Here is an 18,875-nt window from a genome sequence, read left to right as displayed (position 1 = left end):
CTACAACATGTTTGCAGGGTTAGTAGGCCCAGATCCACAAAAGGGGACCAAGCTTTAGCACACCTTTAGGACTGGGACCCGCCGCGTGACCGTTCCCCACCAGCAGGGGAATCCTTCTGAGCAGGTCCCAGTCCCCCCCTCGCTGCACAGCTCAATACGCGCTGTGACGCGTCAGCTGCCAGGGGATGCAAGAAAATTGTGATCCCGAGCGTTGACGCGTCACGTGGTGCGCTAATGAGCCTATCAGCGGCGGGAGCGGGAGCTGTCAGCTTCCTACACAAGGTAGGGGGTGGTGGTGTGTGTATCAGCGTGTGTGTGTGTTTATCAGCGGGTGTGTGTTTATCAGCGGGTGTGTGTGTGTATCAGCGGGTGTGTGTGTGTATCAGCGCGTGTGTGTGTGTATCAGCGTGTGTGTGTGTATCAGCGTGTGTGTGTATCAGCGTGTGTGAGGGGGGGGGGAAGGGGGAGGGAGTGGGAGCTTACCTTCCTTCCGCAGCCCGCAGCAGCTCCCTCCTGCAGCCCGGGAGACCGAGCCAGTGGAGGGGGAGGGGGGAGTAGTGGGTCCCTCCACTCAAACCACGCCCACTCCCGCTCCCCTCCGGCTCCAGGCTCCCTACAGACCGCATATCGCGGTCTGTGCCTGTTAGCGCGCTGCCTGTCTGCAGTGCGGGCGTGCTGACTGAGGGAGCGGGGCCTTAGCCTTACTCCCACTCACATGGGTCTGGGCCTAAGGCTGCTTCCATACTGCGTACGACCGCGCGCTAACAACAAAAGGCCAGATCCAATGAGGCAGGCCATAGAGCGCGACGGCGCAGCACATTTTACGTGAGAAAAATAATAGTTTGCGCGACGGCTGGGTCACGTGGATGGTTCAGCCAATGACGACGAACCAGCCTCACGACGTCACAGCCCCGCCTCCCCGCCACACGCTTCATAGAAATCTTAAAGGCCACGGATCGCTCAAGCTACAGGCGCGCACGCCGCCTAATATATCCGAGGCGATAGTGTATGTTACTCATGCCATTCGTTTAAGGAATTGTCAATATTACGTTTTTTGTGTTTTTAAAGGGCTGTTGTGTCAGTGTTTTATGTTCTGTTGTTTAGGGGGTTGCAGAAAATGTCACTATATTACACACCCTGGGGCCTATGTACTAAGGCAGTTGTGGAGCAGAGTTGGGGCAAATTGTTATTTTTGTGGTGTTCTCTGGTCACCAATGTATCAAGGACTTGGCGCCACTTTTTTGCACCATGTATGTCCGTCTGTCTTATAGGAGTGCCAGCAGGAGGCACAGATTATGACATATAAACTTGTGAGCATCACTTTTCTCCTTTTTTTTTCATTTTTTGCGCCAGAAAAAATCTCCGGTGACGTCGACTTTGTTGCTCAAAACTCTGCACCAGAAGCAACAAGTTTGGTACACATGACTCCATTTTGGAGCAAAATTGGCACTGTGCATCACAACATGTATTTCTGTGTGTATATACATGGGCCGCCAGGGTGTTGTAGGTTTATTTGCAGTTCTTAAACGTATAATGTATAATTTAATTTAGCACCAGTCGCATATGAAGCACTTTTATACAATACAAGGTAAATAAAGTACAAACAAGAACATTAGCGTAACAGGGAGATGACAACATAAAAGGCAAAGGGAGACCCTTCCCCAAAGAGCTTACAATCTAAGTGGTATGTTGGGAGGCTTACAGGCACAGTAGGAGCAAGCACATAATGATGCATTTATTTCTACCCATTTGAACTGTCCATTTTACCCCACTTTTTGCCATATCCAGTGTGGCCACTAGAGCTCTATTGAATTTGCAATAAGGCATGAGTGACAAACTACAATGTAATAGCTACTTATGATGTGTACAATGTAATTTAACGCTTGAACGTGGTTGTATTGATATAGATCTGTATTTGCCTTTTTGTCCTTCCCCTTTATATTTGTTCTTGAGGTGAGGGCAGACACTGCAGAGTGGGTTATGCAGTTTGTTGTGCTATGCTAAATGTACCCTGTATCATTTGTATTGAGGTTGCAAATGAACGGCACAAGCAAACACCAGTATATACATGCCCAGGCGCATGGTTGGAAAATGGAGTATAGAGTCTATTTCAAATGCACCCACAGAAAACTTTTAAGAATAGTGTTTTTATATTTAATATCTTCTTACTTATATAGCGCTGACCGTGTATGGAGCCCCATATATAGAATATTTTGCAGGCACGAGTCTCTGCGCTGCAGAGTTTATTCTCTGAGCAGATTTTTACCTTTGTTTGGCACTGACAACACTGTATATACCTCATGAATATTCTGCGTCAGTGTGCATTGCGTGTCTACTTTAAGCTATATTAAATTTGTTTTGGCCTATCCTCTTAATTTTCCTGTTTGATTTCCATTGAGTGCTGGGAACTCCCAACTTTTTTTGTTTACATATATGGGACCTTTGTCAAACGCTCTATTATGATAGAATTTCATAAGTGAAATTATGCAAAATAAAATAGTTTAATCAACTAATTTTAAAATCGTGTCGTAGGTGTGTTACATGGCTAAAAGATTAGGACTATAACGATTATATAATTCCATTGAAATGGTCATTCAAAATAGTCCCTGAGATCAGTAGTCAACGTCCTGCAGCCAGAGTACGTATTGGCATCAGTCGACCTAAAAAATGCTCATCTACCTGTCCTTATCATTTTATTTCACTGAAAGTTCTTGGGTTCTGCATGAGAAATCAGCATGACCTGTTTTCTAACCTTCCTTTAGTTTACAGCCGCAAGAACCTTAAAAGTTCTGTCACTGGTGATTGTTCATCTCTGAAAGCAGGGCATCTGTGATTCCCTATTTGGTTGACCTTTTGATCAGAGCCTACTCATATATCAAGGCACAGAGGCATGTGGAAATTATGCTAGCCACACCATCATTATGGATGGATTGTGAATATGGAAAAAAAAAACTCCAGATCAATGGCGGAACAATGGGCAAGGTTTTCTCGATCACTTCACTTCCATCATAGAAGTGGTGCCATGGGCACAATGGCATCTCGTGCATTACAAATACATTTGCTAAATCAATGGGACAATTATCTAGTGGATTATTCCCAAATGATTAATCTCCTCTCACCAGAAAGCCTGAGATGGGATGGGGGAAGATCTTCCAACCCCAACAAAGGGAAGAGATTTAAAAATATTACAATGGAATATAATCTATACAGACCCAAGGCTGGGAACACCTTTTTTTTCAGGATGTCTACGCTCAAGGAGCAAGGTCAACAGAAGAAGAGTCTGATTTTGCTCATCTCGAAGGATTTGCACTTAGTCTTTTCAAACAATGCCACCACAGAGGCTTATCTGAACGAACCGAGTGGCAGAAAAAGCTGGCAAGTAATGTGAGAAATTTCAAGGATTCTTCTATGGGCAGAGAAGCTGATTCTCAGGTGAAGGGCAGTTCATATGGCAGGGAAATGAAATACCTATGCAGACTTCTTAAATCAAACCAAATCCATCTGGGCAAAGTGACAAAAAAAAAAAACTTTGACCAAATAGTAAACAAATGGGGTTTGCCAGATGTCGATCTCATGGCACCGGGCAGCAATACGAAACGAACAGCAATTCTGCTCTTTCTTTAGAGGCATGAAGGCGACCTACTTGGAAACGATGACGATTCCATGGAATTTTCATCATTGTTTTATTTTTTTCTTTCTTTTTTTTTTTTTCCTATACATCTATATCTATCGCTCTATATATCTATATTTTCTTGGTCTAAATTCCCTTGAAAGCCATGTTTCAACACTGGGTATTTTCTTTTAAAAGCCACTTGCAATCCAGGATCCAAAGATGTCAAATTCTTCATAAAGGCAATGGGGAAATGGGGGGCCAGAAAAGTTCCTTTTCAACCCCTACTACATTTATCATCCAGATGACTAACTTTGAAAGCAGTTTCTCTGGCTACCATTACCTCAGCCAGGAGAATTGGTGAGCTTCAAGCTTTATTTTTCAGCGCTCCATATTTTAGGATGCATGAGGACAAAATTGTCATGCAATTTCGATCAAAAGTGGTCTCATCCCATATGAACCAATAAATAATTGTGCATTCATTCTGACCCAATTCCAAGTGAGAAAAAGAGGGCTTCACTGTCTGGATGTGTTTAGGACGTTGTTAGCTTCATGGAAAGATAGACTATATCAGAAAAGTAATTTATTTTCTTTGGAAAAATGAGAGCTTATGCTGACCCGGAATCTTCAGTAGCAAGATTGATTAAACTTTGTATTGAACAGGCTTACAAGGCAAAACAATTGGAGTATCCATTAAAAATGTAAGCACATTGCAGAAGAGCCATGGCAGCTGCAGGGGCCAACAGAGCACAAGCCTCTTCTGAAGATATTTGCAAGCCAGCTACATGGGCCCCACTGTCCAATTTCACAAGGCACTATACAGTAAATTGTATTTTTAATTTTTTTTTTCCACCAATGAGGCCAAATTTTGGGGGAAAAGTACTGCATGCAAGAAAAAGAATAAGGGCAGCACTCCAAAATACTCATGGCCAGTAGATCCTGAAATCCTTACAAGGATGACAAAAACTTTCCTAATTCGATAAAGAAATCATAGCATTTATTTTTTGTTGTTGCTAGCTTATGCAATCGCATTACGTTTCTGGCCACTCGGGACCTTTCTTCAGATAAGAGAGTACTGTATACAGTCATTCCAGGTGGCTCTAACCCTAGATAGAGGGACTGCTTAGGGACATGTCCCCCATTTGGGGTGTACTGTGATGGGGGATGATTTGAGAAAAATAAAACAGTAAGGACCATTTTTTTTTCTTTTCCCCCCCCTGAGTCCCTCCATAACAGTATTGTATTTTCTCATCCTGAAGAGGAATTAAGGGAAAAGAGAAAAATATGTTTGGTGACGTAATTGGGGTTTTCACATACCTGTGCAGCTTGCCAGAAGATCACAGAATCCTTTTAAAGTTTGAAGGATGATTCTACTCAAAAGTAGGAGGTGTGAAATCCCCCTTAGTGTGCACTGTCATTGAGGGACTCGCGAGAGGGGGAAGAAATGGTGAGTAAATGTATGTATTTTTTGATGTGGTTGATGTAATGCAGCCCAGATCACTGCGATGATGTTTGGTGGGAAGGCAAGATTCAATGCTAATGACTAAAGCGGACCAGCCGTGCATTAAGATTCGGAAATCTGTCCGTTTGACGTGTTACAAACCACATTTCTCATGGTAATACTACTCTAATTTAGACAACTGCTAATTACTTTGCACCTGACTTGTGGATGGGTGGAAGTTGGACTTTTGGAGATACCTGCAGCTGCTTCTGAGTTATAAATTATTATATTTTATACTTCATTAATGGAATGTAGGAGATTAAATCCCTATTTTTTGCAATTTAATTTTATTATGAAGACATAACCTATGATCCCGTAGTACTTGTAAAGTTTGTAATGCTATAGAGCAAACATAAGTTCTAGATGTCCCAAATGATTGTGTAACTTTTACAATCCTCTGATGTGAACTAACTATTCTCCTGGTCTCTTGGTTTTTATCGTCGCTGTACCTGCTGTTTAAAAACATACGTGATTTGTAGACCAGTCCTACTTTAAAGAAAAGAGCATCCGGGCTGGGCGAACAATACTGAGGATTAAATCTCGGCACGGGAGCCAATAGGACGCTGTGATGTCACATCACGACTTACAATGGGCACATGAGACGCAGGGGATTTAAATCTCAATTAAGGACTGTCGGCATTTACGTACCCCTCCGGAGATGCTTCCAGTACATGGCATCCCCCATGTTGCTGGTAAACTCTGCTTTTAATTATTGCCAGTTTCTGGTACAATGTTACAAGATACACTAGCAAGTGCACAATCGCATAACCTATACGTACACACAGGGAGTGTGACCAATGTTGAAAAGGACAGATATAGATGCAATAGTATGTGAAGAGCTTTCAAGTCTTATTTTCACGGCAGGAGTAATTTAATTGGTTAATTAGGACGTTTTACTGTGATATTGATAGGCCTATTAATAGCAGTGCATATCTATTTAATAACAAGCCTAAAAAACACTAGACACACAAAATGCAGCAGACCTTCCTTTCTACAGTGCTACATTAAGAAGTCTTAAAGATGCTATTGATCCATTAAAAATTATCCAAGCCTGCAACCAATCTTTATCAGAATGGGGACTAATTAACTCCTTGTGCCTTCAGGCGTTTCGAGAGTAGGTTGTTCGCTAACTTAATTTAATTTTTGTAATTTGAGGCTATCCTTAGGCTCATCATAATGAGCTATATGATGATACTTGTATAGACACTATTTTGTGTTAACATTTAATTTTCTCCTTGTTCCGTAGACATCTCAACCGGTTGATTGCTGGAGAATAAATATAAATACAAATATGTGGATTCCCACTATTCAGCATTAACCTCCTTAATAGCCGGATAATTTATAAAGTGTTTTGCAAAGGTATAGTCCCGATCTTCTTCTTTAAGCAGGTATTAATTGACATGATTATACTTGATGTGTGGCATCCCCGCCTTGTGCTGTCATATTTGAAAGTCCTTTTCAATTGTAGAATCGATGAGCAGAGCCTGCTGATTTTAGCTGTCACTCTCATACTTGTGTGCAGTGTTCACCTGCTTGTGCCCCATTTGGCAATTGTTTAAGCGCAGTTGTTTTAGGAATGAGAGGATATATTTAACCAAACGATGAACTAGTGGTAATAAACTTTTAACAGATTTGTGTTTATTTTGTATGTTTTTGAATAAAATGCTTTGGCGTGCCAAACCATTTTTAAAGTTGGATTTGTATTTTGACATAAATAATTTCATGTGCAAACTGAACATTTGTTTATGCACAGTCTAGTTTGTAATTTTGCGGAATCGTATTCTTGTGTCCCACTGCAATATATTACATCTGCTTTATTCCAATACTCTCATGAACTGTTTGAACCCAGTTAATACCAATCGCCAGATTACATGAGTGGATATGAATGTGCTAGTTAGACGACTGCAGAGTTTAACACAAAATACTTGAAGTTACAATTTGTGAGTGGTTATAAACAAAATAGCCAAGCTATAACACGGTATAGAATTAAACTACTAAATGGTAGATATTGCAGTATATACACACATGTAAACGTGTGCACAGCACGAATAATTAAAAATATTGCTCTTGTAAGATTGTCTAGCAAACTATCGCCTTCACTCATTTTTGTATAACCAAATCCACATAAAGGCCGACCACGGTTATCCTACAGAAGGCGTTCCTGAACTAGCGTTCGATAGTGAAAGCGTCCTAAAGTGAACCCCATGTTATGAGCAGCAGTGGATAAGGTGTTCCGGCATTGGAAGGAGGCGTATTGGAACGCGTCGGATATGCCGTTTGTCGTAATGTGGAGCGTCGGATATCGAGGACCGCCTGTTTTATTATGTTCTCGCCTCTGGTTTTAGTCTTTATTTTTTTTTTTTTTTTTTTAATTATTATTACTGTCACAAGACTTTTATATGCATGCTTGGCCCACTGTACCAGCATCAGCACCAGAGATGGAGCAGGCGCATGCTTTTTGAGTTCTGTGAAGCGTGCCATCTGATGGTCCGAAGTAGTAATTACTTTAGAGTGAAATTATTTGGTATTTGAACTGCTGCAGTGGGACCCAGTAATGCAACATGATTCTCGCTCGTCTGTATATTATTTGTACAAAATCAGCATGAAACAGAGTTGGCAGGAGCATGTCTCTCTCTGTTATATGGCCCAGGTCCTGTAAACTGCCCGGTAATGAGTCTTACTACACTGAATAAATGTACTGAATTTTGCATCAGTTTTGTACTTTTGTTGAGTTTGGTGTGCAATACCAGTACAGGTAGTCCTCTCTATCCAACGTTTCACTTTACAACGAATGGCATATCCAACGCTTTACAATGCAACCCTATGGGCTGTTTTTCAATGCTGGAATGCGTTATCCAACGCTCACCACCACTGATTAACATGGGGACTCACTTTACAACGGTTTCACTATCCAACGCTACTTCCAGAACGGATTCCGTTGGATAACCGAGGACTACCTGTATACCACATTTTGTCTTTTGGTATTAATGTGACCACTCGCAAATCTTGTGACGCATGCTTGTGTGTTCTGACCATCGGAATACATTTCTATTTAATAGAAAGCATTAAAAAACATTACACACACAACATGCTCTAGACCTCAATGACTCTTACTTAATTTGATAGCATTTATTATAATGTTTAAAATAAATCATTTGGGAAGGATTTAATCTTAACATTTTTTTTTTTTTTGCAAATTAAAAGTGTACATACAAATCAAACTTGCTCTGATTTATCAGAGGTGGTGGCAAACGGCGAACAAAATGACCCTCCACGAGAGGGGTGAATTATGGCCGGGGAAGGAGAAAGGGTGGAGAGCTGCCATCCTGTTTATATTGGTGGCTTCTTTAATGCTGCTTCATCTTAAACTGCACGTCACTAGTTTTAATATTGAACGCCCACATCTGACTGATAATAATTCTGTGACCATTCAATATCACTTTTTTATTTGGGGGGGTGAGGGATGATACAATTGGAATATCGGTATACTGCCCAACTCTACCCTGGACATATTTCCTCTTACTTACCCTATACTTTGCGTGCGTCTGCTACCTGTCTGTCCACTTCCTATATCCATCTAGACTTCTGTTTATCCTGACTGTGCGCCTGCCTGCTGTAATGGTACCTTGTGTACTCACGTCTGTTTCTGCCAGTGCTTACATGGTCTATGCCTCCATTTCATTCCTACAAATATATAGATGGATCCTATCGATGTAATAATAAATGGAAAAAAAAGAAAATGCAGACTATTATGAAAAAAATGTCTTTGAATTCATATGGTGTCGCTACTTGAAAGAGATTTGTCTGCCATTTTGGGGTGAATAGACAGTTGTGTCAGGGTTATAAGTGCCGGTAATAAGGTGAACCCTGCATTAGACACCCCATGTGACCGTAATACGAAACGAGTTGGGCGAGTTGATCTGAAGTGCCAAACCGGAGGCGCGCGGACCGGATTGGAAGTGATGTCACAAGCCACAAGCGGCAGAAGTTTGAGACAAAAAGACGTCACCTGGCAAGAGCTATCCCTGCGTGATGCACATTTATATGCATGTCTCTTTATAACCTTGTGAGCACAATACATAAGGTCTATTTATATTCAAGATCCTAAGCTAGAACTCTATTTTTTGTTTCTTGGACATTCAAACTAGTTATAAACACTTCGATGTTATGGGCTGTCACAACACAAAGTAAATGTGAGTGTGCAAGAAATCGATAGATATTTAGCCACTAAAGGAGCACTGGGAACACTACACAATATTGTTTTTCTTTCTTTTCTTCACTGTCTGCGCTTCTGTACTGGAAGTATAATTGTTTTTTTTTTTTTTTTTTTTTTTTTTTTATTGAAACACAATTTTACAAACATAGAAATACATTTACCCATCAAACTGACAGTAATACTTCAACTTTTAAAGTGTGTGAAGTATATTCTTAAGCAAGGTCTGGGGAGGATTCAACAAGAAGCTGCAGAGGCTGATTAAGGAACAGCACAAAATTTAGTTAACATAACTAGCTTTTGATTTTTTTTACTTTATTGGTTTAGATTAGAAACACATATTCTCTTATTGTTATATGCACTTTTTTTTTTTTTTTTTAGTTCTATTCAGGCATTTCCTACATTTTCAACTGGTTTGGGTTGTATTTGCTACTGTTTTAACCCCCTTCTTGTTAGTGTTATCTTGTGTGCGTGGGAATTATACCAATTCCAATATCAATACCATTCCAATATCTATTTTCTCTCTGTCTCTCGGTTTTTAACATTTACACTGTGATGTTCTAGCTCTCATTGAACATATTACACATTCGTTTTATTGTCGTGTGTGTGTGTGTATATATAATATATTCTATAGTGCAAGCCAAGTTTGCAGCACTTTACAATGTTTACAAACATTACAGTACAGGTAATATCATAAGACACATGGGATTAGTGCATCACAGCACAAATGGAACATTGGGAGAAAGGAGTCCATATTCCAAAGAGCTTACAATGTAATCGGTATCTGGGGAGACTTGCAGAAACAGGGGTACATTTGGGTGCATTGTGTATAAGCACATGCTACCGTGTGGCCATCCAGGGCTATGTAAGCTCTTTGTTAAAGAGGTTTGTTTTCAAATTGGTTTTGAAATTGAGTGGACATTGACAGGGAGACCGTTTCCGTGTTAGGGTGCCGCATGTTAGCAGGGTTGTAGAGGTGAGAGTGCTGTAGTGACACAGGTAGAGAGAATAGAGGTTTGAGCAGAGCGTAGAGGGTGAATAGGGGGCTTAGTCTACAGTATATTCACCAAAGTGGCCATTGGGACATTTTTGGTCGAAATTTCCAGTTGACCTCCATGGAGAGCCTTAAAAGAGAGATGACATATCTAGTGAATGCAGACTTTAATAAGGCGTCAACAGTTTAGGAGACAAGCTGAGACGGATGAATGAGGTTATCCATGCAGTATTTTGACTAGATAGAAGGATTAGTAGTCTGTATGGGAGAGAATGGGGGCAAGCGTTTACATTTTATGAATAGACCAACAGAGAAAAGGTTATATTTTAACAAGATTACAGAGAACCCAGCATCAAGATTTAGCGATAACATTAAGGTGTTGGGGGGGGGGGGGGGGGGGAGAAGAAAGAGAACACTTGGATATGACACCAAAACAATGGACATGAGGAACTGGATGGATGGCGTGTACTGTTACTTACTGGTGGGCAGAATTGAGCTTGATTTAGGTGGTATTATTAGTCGTCTCTGACATATTGAGTTAAGGTGTCCTTTATGCTGTCCAGAATAAGATGGCTGTGAGACAGTAAGACTTGTGGCTGTATTAAAGATGTGCAGTTTGGTGTGGGTAGGTACAGTTGTCATCTGCATGTAGGTGATACTTGAAGCGAAATAAATTAATATGGTGATCAAATAAGTGTATGCAGAGACAAGTGGGGAGGTCCCAGAACTGATCCTTGAGGTACACTAACCGATAAATCCACAAAGTAACAGGAGGAGTTAACAGCAGTTACACTAAAAGATCAAGGAGAGAGTTAGGAAGAAAGGCAGGATATGGCACACACCACACAGGAATGTACTTTAATGGTTTGTGTGGTGTTAGCCATGTGAAGACTTGACATGGGAAGTACAGTTTACCATTCCCACCCAAAATGCTGTTTAGGCACTGAATGTCAGCAAGCAATGTGTTGGGTCAGACAGATGCAGGGTTAATGCAGTAGTGTCATTTGTGTAATTTTGCTTAATTTTTATCTTTTTTAAAAAAATTTTTTAAATGCAATTCTGCCTGTTCTTTTATTTATTTTTTATCCAAATACCTCCCTGTTTTATCTTACTTTTTGTTTCACTCATGACTCTTTTCCCTTCACTTCTGCTTCCATTTTTTCCTTTTGCCCCATTTCTCCCTTTTTATTTTTTTTACATTTTTCTTCTATCTGTCTTATGCGTTGTCTCCCACTTCCCGTTCTGGAAAAGGAGCATGCTCTAGTAATTATTTCTATTTAGTTTCTCCTGGGCAAAGAACCCAGAAGCAGCAAAAATTCCACCTGAAGGGGGTATTGGTTATTTATCACTTGGCAATAGGCTCACTGGGGGTCTTTGACAACCAATGAGAGTTGGAGTCTGGGTTACAATGAAGTAGACTGGTCATGGAAGTACTTTTGGCTGTTCTATTAAAATATTGAAATATAATCAAGGTTTGTTGCTACCAAAAGGCGTAAACCTATTTGTTCTTCCTATGTTCTAGAAGATGTTGCCAACTTATGTTTGTTTTGGTAAAACATTTATATCAACTTAAAAAAAAAATTCAATTTTTTTTTAAATACTGAAAATTCAAAGACTGTAAAGTTCAGTGTTTTTTTTTTTTTTCTCAATTCTTTCACAAAGGGAATTATTTTGTTAATAGTAAATGACAGAGGTGTCCTAAGATGAACAATTGGCATCATGTTTTAACCTGTTATGCATATGCGTTGTCACTCTACCTTTTCTAATGCAGTATCCAATTTCTTCTTAGTCACTGAGATTGTCACCTCCTACATAAATACCAATTTCACATTTTTAACTGCTCGTCCTGTAAATAACCATTGGTCTCTTTATGACACTTGTGTCTCTTTTTTCTGCATTTCTGTTGAAATGGAAATTCTTTACGTATCAACATGTAAGTGTTAACCTGGCACGTGCTTGTTTTCCAGGGGATGTATTTTCTCTACCTAAACTCTAAGCATAGGGGTATGTGTACTAAACCTGCATGCTTACAATAACTTGCTGTTCTGTGGTATACTGTACTGCTGCAGTCCTCCCTTCACTGAAGAGGATTACTCTTGCTAATGTCGAACATCGCCAATTTCTGAATTTGTTTTGGAGGATTATGCACAGATTTAAAGCCACAGGAGCATAATTTAAAACTGGTAGGTTGGATATAGATTCTAGTTTAGTGGGATGGAGCCAGTATTTTCCTCTACAATGGCATCCAGTGACTGACCTTTTTGTGTGCATGTCTGTTTCAAATGCAGGTACGCATCAAGAGTAGAGAAGATAGATTATGAAGAGGGGAAAATGTTAATCCATTTTGAGCGATGGAGTCATCGATACGATGAGTGGATAGATTGGGAGAGCAACCGGATCCGTCCTCTTGAGCGAGCGACACTGAAGGAAGTACTGAGAGAGGACGAAGAATTCTTTGTAAGTGCATTACCCAACTTTGCACTTTTTTCTTCTTCTTTAATAAACCTGTCTGACGTATCTGCCCTGTACTCTGCATCCAAGCCTGTTCTTGAAATAACCATACTTCAATATTTTTCAGTGCAGTAGCATTCAATGTAACCTTTTTCTCACTTTCCATGCTATAGTGTCTCCCAATAAAGTATGTGTGTTGCAATGCACAAAATGTACAATGCTTCTTGGTTTTTGTAAATGAGGGTGTGCATGAAATGTGCATGGCAATGGGTGCGTGGCAAATTTTCAGCAAGCAGACTGACCGGTCGGTGAACACAGATGTCATCATATGCAAATGGGGCTACATTATGGTAGTCGTGTTACATTACGATTTATAAAGATGGAAGAAGAAGCTGGTAGCTCTTAACATTTAATATAAAAATACACTGTGTACTTTTAGCATGAAGAACACTACAAAAAACTCTTAAGAAATATTTGGCCAATCTTTTCAACAGCAAATTCTTAGGCCCAGGTGCACTAAGCCCAGTAAAATCATACCAAATAACGTAGTTACTTAAAATAGTAGCAGATGTTGTTTTTCATGAGTAACGCGTACTCACAAAGTTAATTATATGCAAAAGCAGCGACCGTTGTATATCTCATTAGCATAGGCTGACAGGAGGTGTTCTTATAAAGTACCTATTGCATTACTCCCCAAGTAATTATCTATATCATACGTGGCAAGATACCTGTGATCAATAGCCTAACTTTAATTCCTTCTGTTAACCTGAATGGCCTTCAGTGAAAATGCGATGTTGGGGAGGGGGGGGGGCTCTTTTGCATATCATTAATATTAACAGACAGCAAATTGTAACTACGCTATAAAAATGGTAAAACTAGGTTATTTCCTTGAAGTGTATTTCAGCGTAGTTGGACCATGGATACTATATCAAGTATTAGTGTTTATGGCTATTATGCACCCTGTGTCAGATTTTATCACTCTCCTGTTGGGCGTCCCTTTAAGGATGATGTGTGGGCTGACACATGGATGGTCACTCCCCCATGTCAGACGGGGGACACATGGCTATTAATTGCCCAGGAAATCAAATGTTTATAAATGTGAACAACTAGACAGTCCTTATAGTTTACGTGTAATGTGCAGGATTTCATAGTTAGATTCTCTAGCAAAACCCCATCTTCGAATAAAGGGGGGAGAATTAAAGTCTGCACGTTTATACATACACAAATGAAGATGTATGGAAATAATTTTTTGGGACTGGGGGGGCTGCAACATCCCAATTTTAGCTCCCATGCGTGTCACAACGTGGGAACCTGATAGTGTGCATTGAGCATCTCACAGACATGAGCTTTTGGTTTCTTTGCAATTTTTTTATGAATAGACTCCCATCTGGGAAGTATTCATCGCTATACTTCTAAACTGGGTTTTTATTTGTGTGTGTATTTATATTTTACCCTGCGAGTCTGTAGAGGGAGCTCTCCGTCACATTGTGAGGCCCTTTCTCTATAATGTCTGTATGCAGCACAGGGCCCAAAATTCAGGACCACAATGCAATAAACTACTTGCTAAGGTAATGGAATAGTAGCATATATTGTAACATACACATATATTATAATATACTAGCACTATGTATATGTTTATAGTGTATATATAATATACTAGCAACTTCTTTTCTTTTTTTCCCCTCTAAAATAAAAAAAAATCACAGTATTCTCCAGACCTGGCCATTTACTGTACAATCCTAATCTCACCATGCATATTTGTTTCTCATCCTGGTCCATGGCAAATTTTTCCCCTCATTCCCATGATTTTATTACGACCCACCTCTATGCCTTTTAAATAAAACAAAAATAAAAAAGGATGTCTTGCCCCAAGGTATAAAGCATAGCCTGTAATGCTAGTGTTAAAAAACCTCAATGTCAGCACAAGTCTACATCTGTTATAATACAGTATCATTTGTTATTTGGGAAAATATCCACAAAGGAAGTCTTGTAACACCTTCTGTTCCATCTGTTTATTAAGTGGTGCTAAGCCGTAAGACCTATTACAGCCCATTCAAGTGAATGGGCTGTAAGGTGCCGTACACTTTAGCACTGCTTAGTAAACCTAGCCCTACATGTTATGCACCATGGGAAGGGATAGTGCCAGGAACATCAATGTTATTCTGTCTTCCATTACTCCCTTCTCTAAATCTGTATTTTCACACTATGGACAGGATAAAGGAAGCCGCAATGGGGGATGTCGCATCCAGATCCGCCGGTAACTGCCCGTAACTTCAGTAACCAATTTTGGGTTCAATACCCAGCATCGTAGCTTGGTGAAGCCTGGCCTGTGAGCTTTAATCTCAGCCCTGGTTATCTATTTATATACAGGGATATTTACATATGCATGTAGTACTCGGAGTGTGAGCTGTGCTTAAATAAGTGTTATAGCAATGTTCAATTCAAATTGTGCTCAAAGATGCCTCAGCCAGGCTAGTAGGGACTAAAATTGATGGAAATGTGATTAGCTGAAGGAGTGTTGGTCATCTCCATTAGTGTCTTCAGCTTAACCCTTTCAGAGCAGGAGGGCCATGGCCTTTCTGACAAGTTGCTTGAGCAGCGATCATGTGGTCGCAGAGTCGCTGAAGAGGTCCTCCTCTTATTTTCTGTTCAGATCGATCACTATCCTTGTTGAGCAGTAAAGCTGATTCCATGTAAATAACGAGCAAAAAGTTGCTGATGTTCACTGGACGTCACAAGGGTCATCAGAGTGCCAGCCCACGTAACTTCCAGTGAATGTTATAACTGCATTATTTATCTGTATGACTGAGATAAGGTTGTATATCGGATCTACTGTATGTTGACCTCATCTCCCTATGTATAATCGTGGGGGGCGGGGGGCAGGGGTGTTGTATGAATTATTCTGTTTGAAGAATTACAATAACTGCAGGGGATACCCACCCTAGTTTCCTCTGTAGCTTGAAGGTTGGGGTTTCCTACCCCAAGATAAAGGTTAGAAAACCCCATCGGATTGAGTGCTATAACCCAGCGGTGCGCAAACTGGGGGGGGTGCTGGACTGCGGGGGGGCGCACGATTTACAGAGGCCCCGCGCGCTTTCCGAACGCACTTAAATTAAGGACCGGGGGAGCTGCAGGACCTCTGTAAACCTTTAGGCTAAGGCCCCGTTTACGTGTCCGCACGGCTGTCTTGCTTGCCGGCGGCGCGTGCAACTCACTGCACCGCAATCTGCGGTCTGTAGGAAACTTTTTCCAGAGCGGGGAGGCGTGGCCAAACGGGTTGGGTGGGTGGGGCCATGACGAGGGGGGGGCGCGGCCATGACTTGTGTGTCCGTGTGCTGGAGTGAAATATATCTGTAAAACATTGACACATAGCCCCGTCCCCCAGGCCCTGCATTTAAATGAGATGTCAGTGTGAGGACAGGAAGTAAATACATGTATCCCCTGTGAGCCTGCAGCAGGACTCTGCTACCAAGCACTGGCTGCTTCATTCCCAGAGATAAATGCCTCGGAGCTTTTCCACAACCCTCCTCCTCCCCTCCCTCCTTCCTCTCCTCCTCATTGGCTGAACTCGTGCACCACGTGACGCGTCAGCACTGCAAAATACAAGGAGCTGGTAGCTCCAGCAGGCTGACGCGTCACAGCACGTAGTCAGCTGTGCAGTGAGCAGGGACTGGGACCGGCTCGGGATGATACCATGTGATGGTGGGGAACGTGCGCGCGCGCCGCCGGACGCAGCAGGACCCAAGCCTTACTTTCCTTGGCTTCAGACACGTCGCCATGGCAACTTTGCTATGGCAACGTGACGTCATGACGCCGGGGCGCGGGGGTGAGGTAACCGCCGGCAGGGGGGCGCAGGGGAAAAAGTTTGCGCCTCTTTTCTATAACCCAAGGGATTAGAGGAACCAGCAATGTTGAGGTGCTTGAAGATTCACTTATTTGCACTAAACAGTCTTACTTGTTAGTGCTAGTTCCAACCAATCATGTATTATGGTAGTGATAGATGTCATGGGTAAACACAAGGGAATTTACACCCTATTAAAATAATTTACAAATACTTTAACTTGTCTATTTTTGTTTTTTTTCCCCAAATGGTTTCCTGCTAGACTTGACGTTTAATTAACGGACCAATCTTTTTTTGGGCCAAAGTGTAATAATGCCAGTGACATGTTAAAGGGGTTTCGTCTGGGTGATTGCCTGTTTTTGTAGCCACATCTGACACCTACGGTATACATATCTTGAAATACTGTAATTGTTGATAGTTTGTAAACCTGGTGAGCTGAGACTTGGGAGGGGTTTGATGTTCCTGTGGCTGCACCCTTGTGTGTGATGTCACTGTGTTTAGCTGGTGCTTGTACAGCTGGAGTCCCCTCTTATCCCCCTCCCTTACTCCCATATCTTGGTTCTTATCAGAGAACCAATAGAGCAGGTTAAGGGCAAAGAAAACACTTTAATGACAAACACTTCTTCTTTCAGATCCTCCTAAAAAATGTAACTTGTAATTAATTTCTCAAAAATACAGGAGCCTAAGGCCACTCTTATAGTGCCGACGTCGCCCGAAAACAAAAGCATTGCCGCCGCCGCCATGCGCGCTCCGTCCCTGTCGCAAAAACTGGTAGCCGGCAAAATTTGATTTTTCAAGGGCTGTCATGTCATGTGACGGCCCTTGAACCAATGAAATTGCCGGAATTACGCGCCGCCGCCGCCCGGCGAAATATAACTTTCGCCTGTGGCGACTGGTGACGTCACTCATCGTGTCGCCATCGACTGCACTATAGGCACGGCCTAAGCTTTGTTATTAACATGGTAATTATTTGTTTATGGAAACTGATTATGTACAAAAAGGTGTTGGCCTTCTATGTGGGATTTTTTTTATTTGATGTGGGTTTTGCTTCCCTTATCTTTCCGTCTGCCCCTTGATGCTGATTTGAAATGTTAAAATGAATTGGGTAATCTGAGGGGTAGAGAAAACACTTCTTCACTTTAGTCACCTTTGTAAGTGAAAACAATGGAAAATCGACAGTCTGTGAAATTACATAAAAACACATTACTTTATTGTTTTTAAAAAGAAAAAACACACACCACCCACACACACGACAGAATTCAGCTTTCTATAGTAATTGTTGATGAAATAATATAATATCTCAATATTTGTTGTGTGACATAAATGTTTGTGCCTGCTGATTTTTTTGTTTTGTTTTAAGGCCCCTAATTTTAATGCGGTGAAGCTGCTTTTCCATGTCGGGCAAGAGCTCCAGAGGCTTCATTGATGTAGAATATGGGCCATAGGTAGACTTTTCTGATTTACAAAGCATTACGGGTGATCAGATTTTGAAAACCTTTTGAAGGCTCTGTGCATGAATCCCTCGGCCTAGTTCTTGCAAATAGCGACTTTATTTTTACACCACATTTGCTTTCATTTTTTATTAAATGGCAAATAGACCGAGCCATAGATTTGTTACAATTGGTTTTGTATACCAGATTTCTATATTTGTAGTGGCTTTGTGCCGGTGTGAAAGTTGCACACGTGCCCAGATTTTGGTGTAGTGATTGCCAATAAAATGAGTTCAAGCTTCTTTGCATCTCAAAGAATAAAGGATTTGTGCAAAGAAATGTTAACTTTTTAATTTTATTTTTTACTAAAATCCAGCACTTAGAAGCATTTTTGCATAACTTTTTGGAACATTAGTTTAAGATGCGAGTGGTTTGATTCTCTTGTTACTCCCTTTTGTGTGTTCAAGATTAATTTGTGCAAGCCACCCCCAGTCAGCCACCACCTGCATTATTGGCTCTGATCAGGACAGGCAGTGATGGAAATGGGTACTGGCAGGCCCTAGTGCACGCATGTATTTTGGTTCCTCTAGAATTCTACCAAAAGAACAGGGAATCGACCCCTGTAAAGTCGTAGTTGCTGGTGAATTGTATCTGCTGTTTTGCCACTGAGGACAGGCTGAGAGAAGGATAGAGGAAATACTTGATTGATAACCACCTCCATTTGGAGGCCCGAAAGGAAAATGTGTGTTTAATTTCCAAGCTTTGTTATATTTAAGGAAGCCAATTAAATTATTCACAAATAGTTTTTCTACTAGAGAGATTGATTAATAAAGTA

The 18,875-nt window shown here is 41.1% G+C and overlaps 1 protein-coding gene across 7 annotated transcripts in view; it reads left to right on the top strand.

Annotated features, from left to right (window-relative positions):
- The window catches only part of PHF20L1 (PHD finger protein 20 like 1), a 103,089-nt gene that overhangs the window by 6,324 nt on the left and 77,890 nt on the right, over positions 1-18,875 (top strand). For 5 of the 7 annotated variants that reach the window (XM_075581870.1, XM_075581869.1, XM_075581871.1 and 2 more), the window contains exon 3: positions 12,607-12,775. The exons of 1 other annotated variant lie outside the window; for it this stretch is intronic. In XM_075581870.1, coding sequence (XP_075437985.1) covers positions 12,607-12,775 — 169 coding nt within the window. Of the gene's footprint in view, positions 1-6,357; positions 6,471-12,606; positions 12,776-18,875 lie in introns of all 7 variants that reach the window. One more of the 7 variants, XM_075581873.1, reaches the window with a different exon arrangement.

The sequence above is a fragment of the Ascaphus truei genome, chromosome 2, assembly GCF_040206685.1.
Source record: "Ascaphus truei isolate aAscTru1 chromosome 2, aAscTru1.hap1, whole genome shotgun sequence".
NCBI lineage: Eukaryota > Metazoa > Chordata > Amphibia > Anura > Ascaphidae > Ascaphus > Ascaphus truei.
The sequence above is the reverse complement of the archived record's forward strand: the minus strand, read 5'-3'. Positions and strand labels throughout refer to the sequence as shown.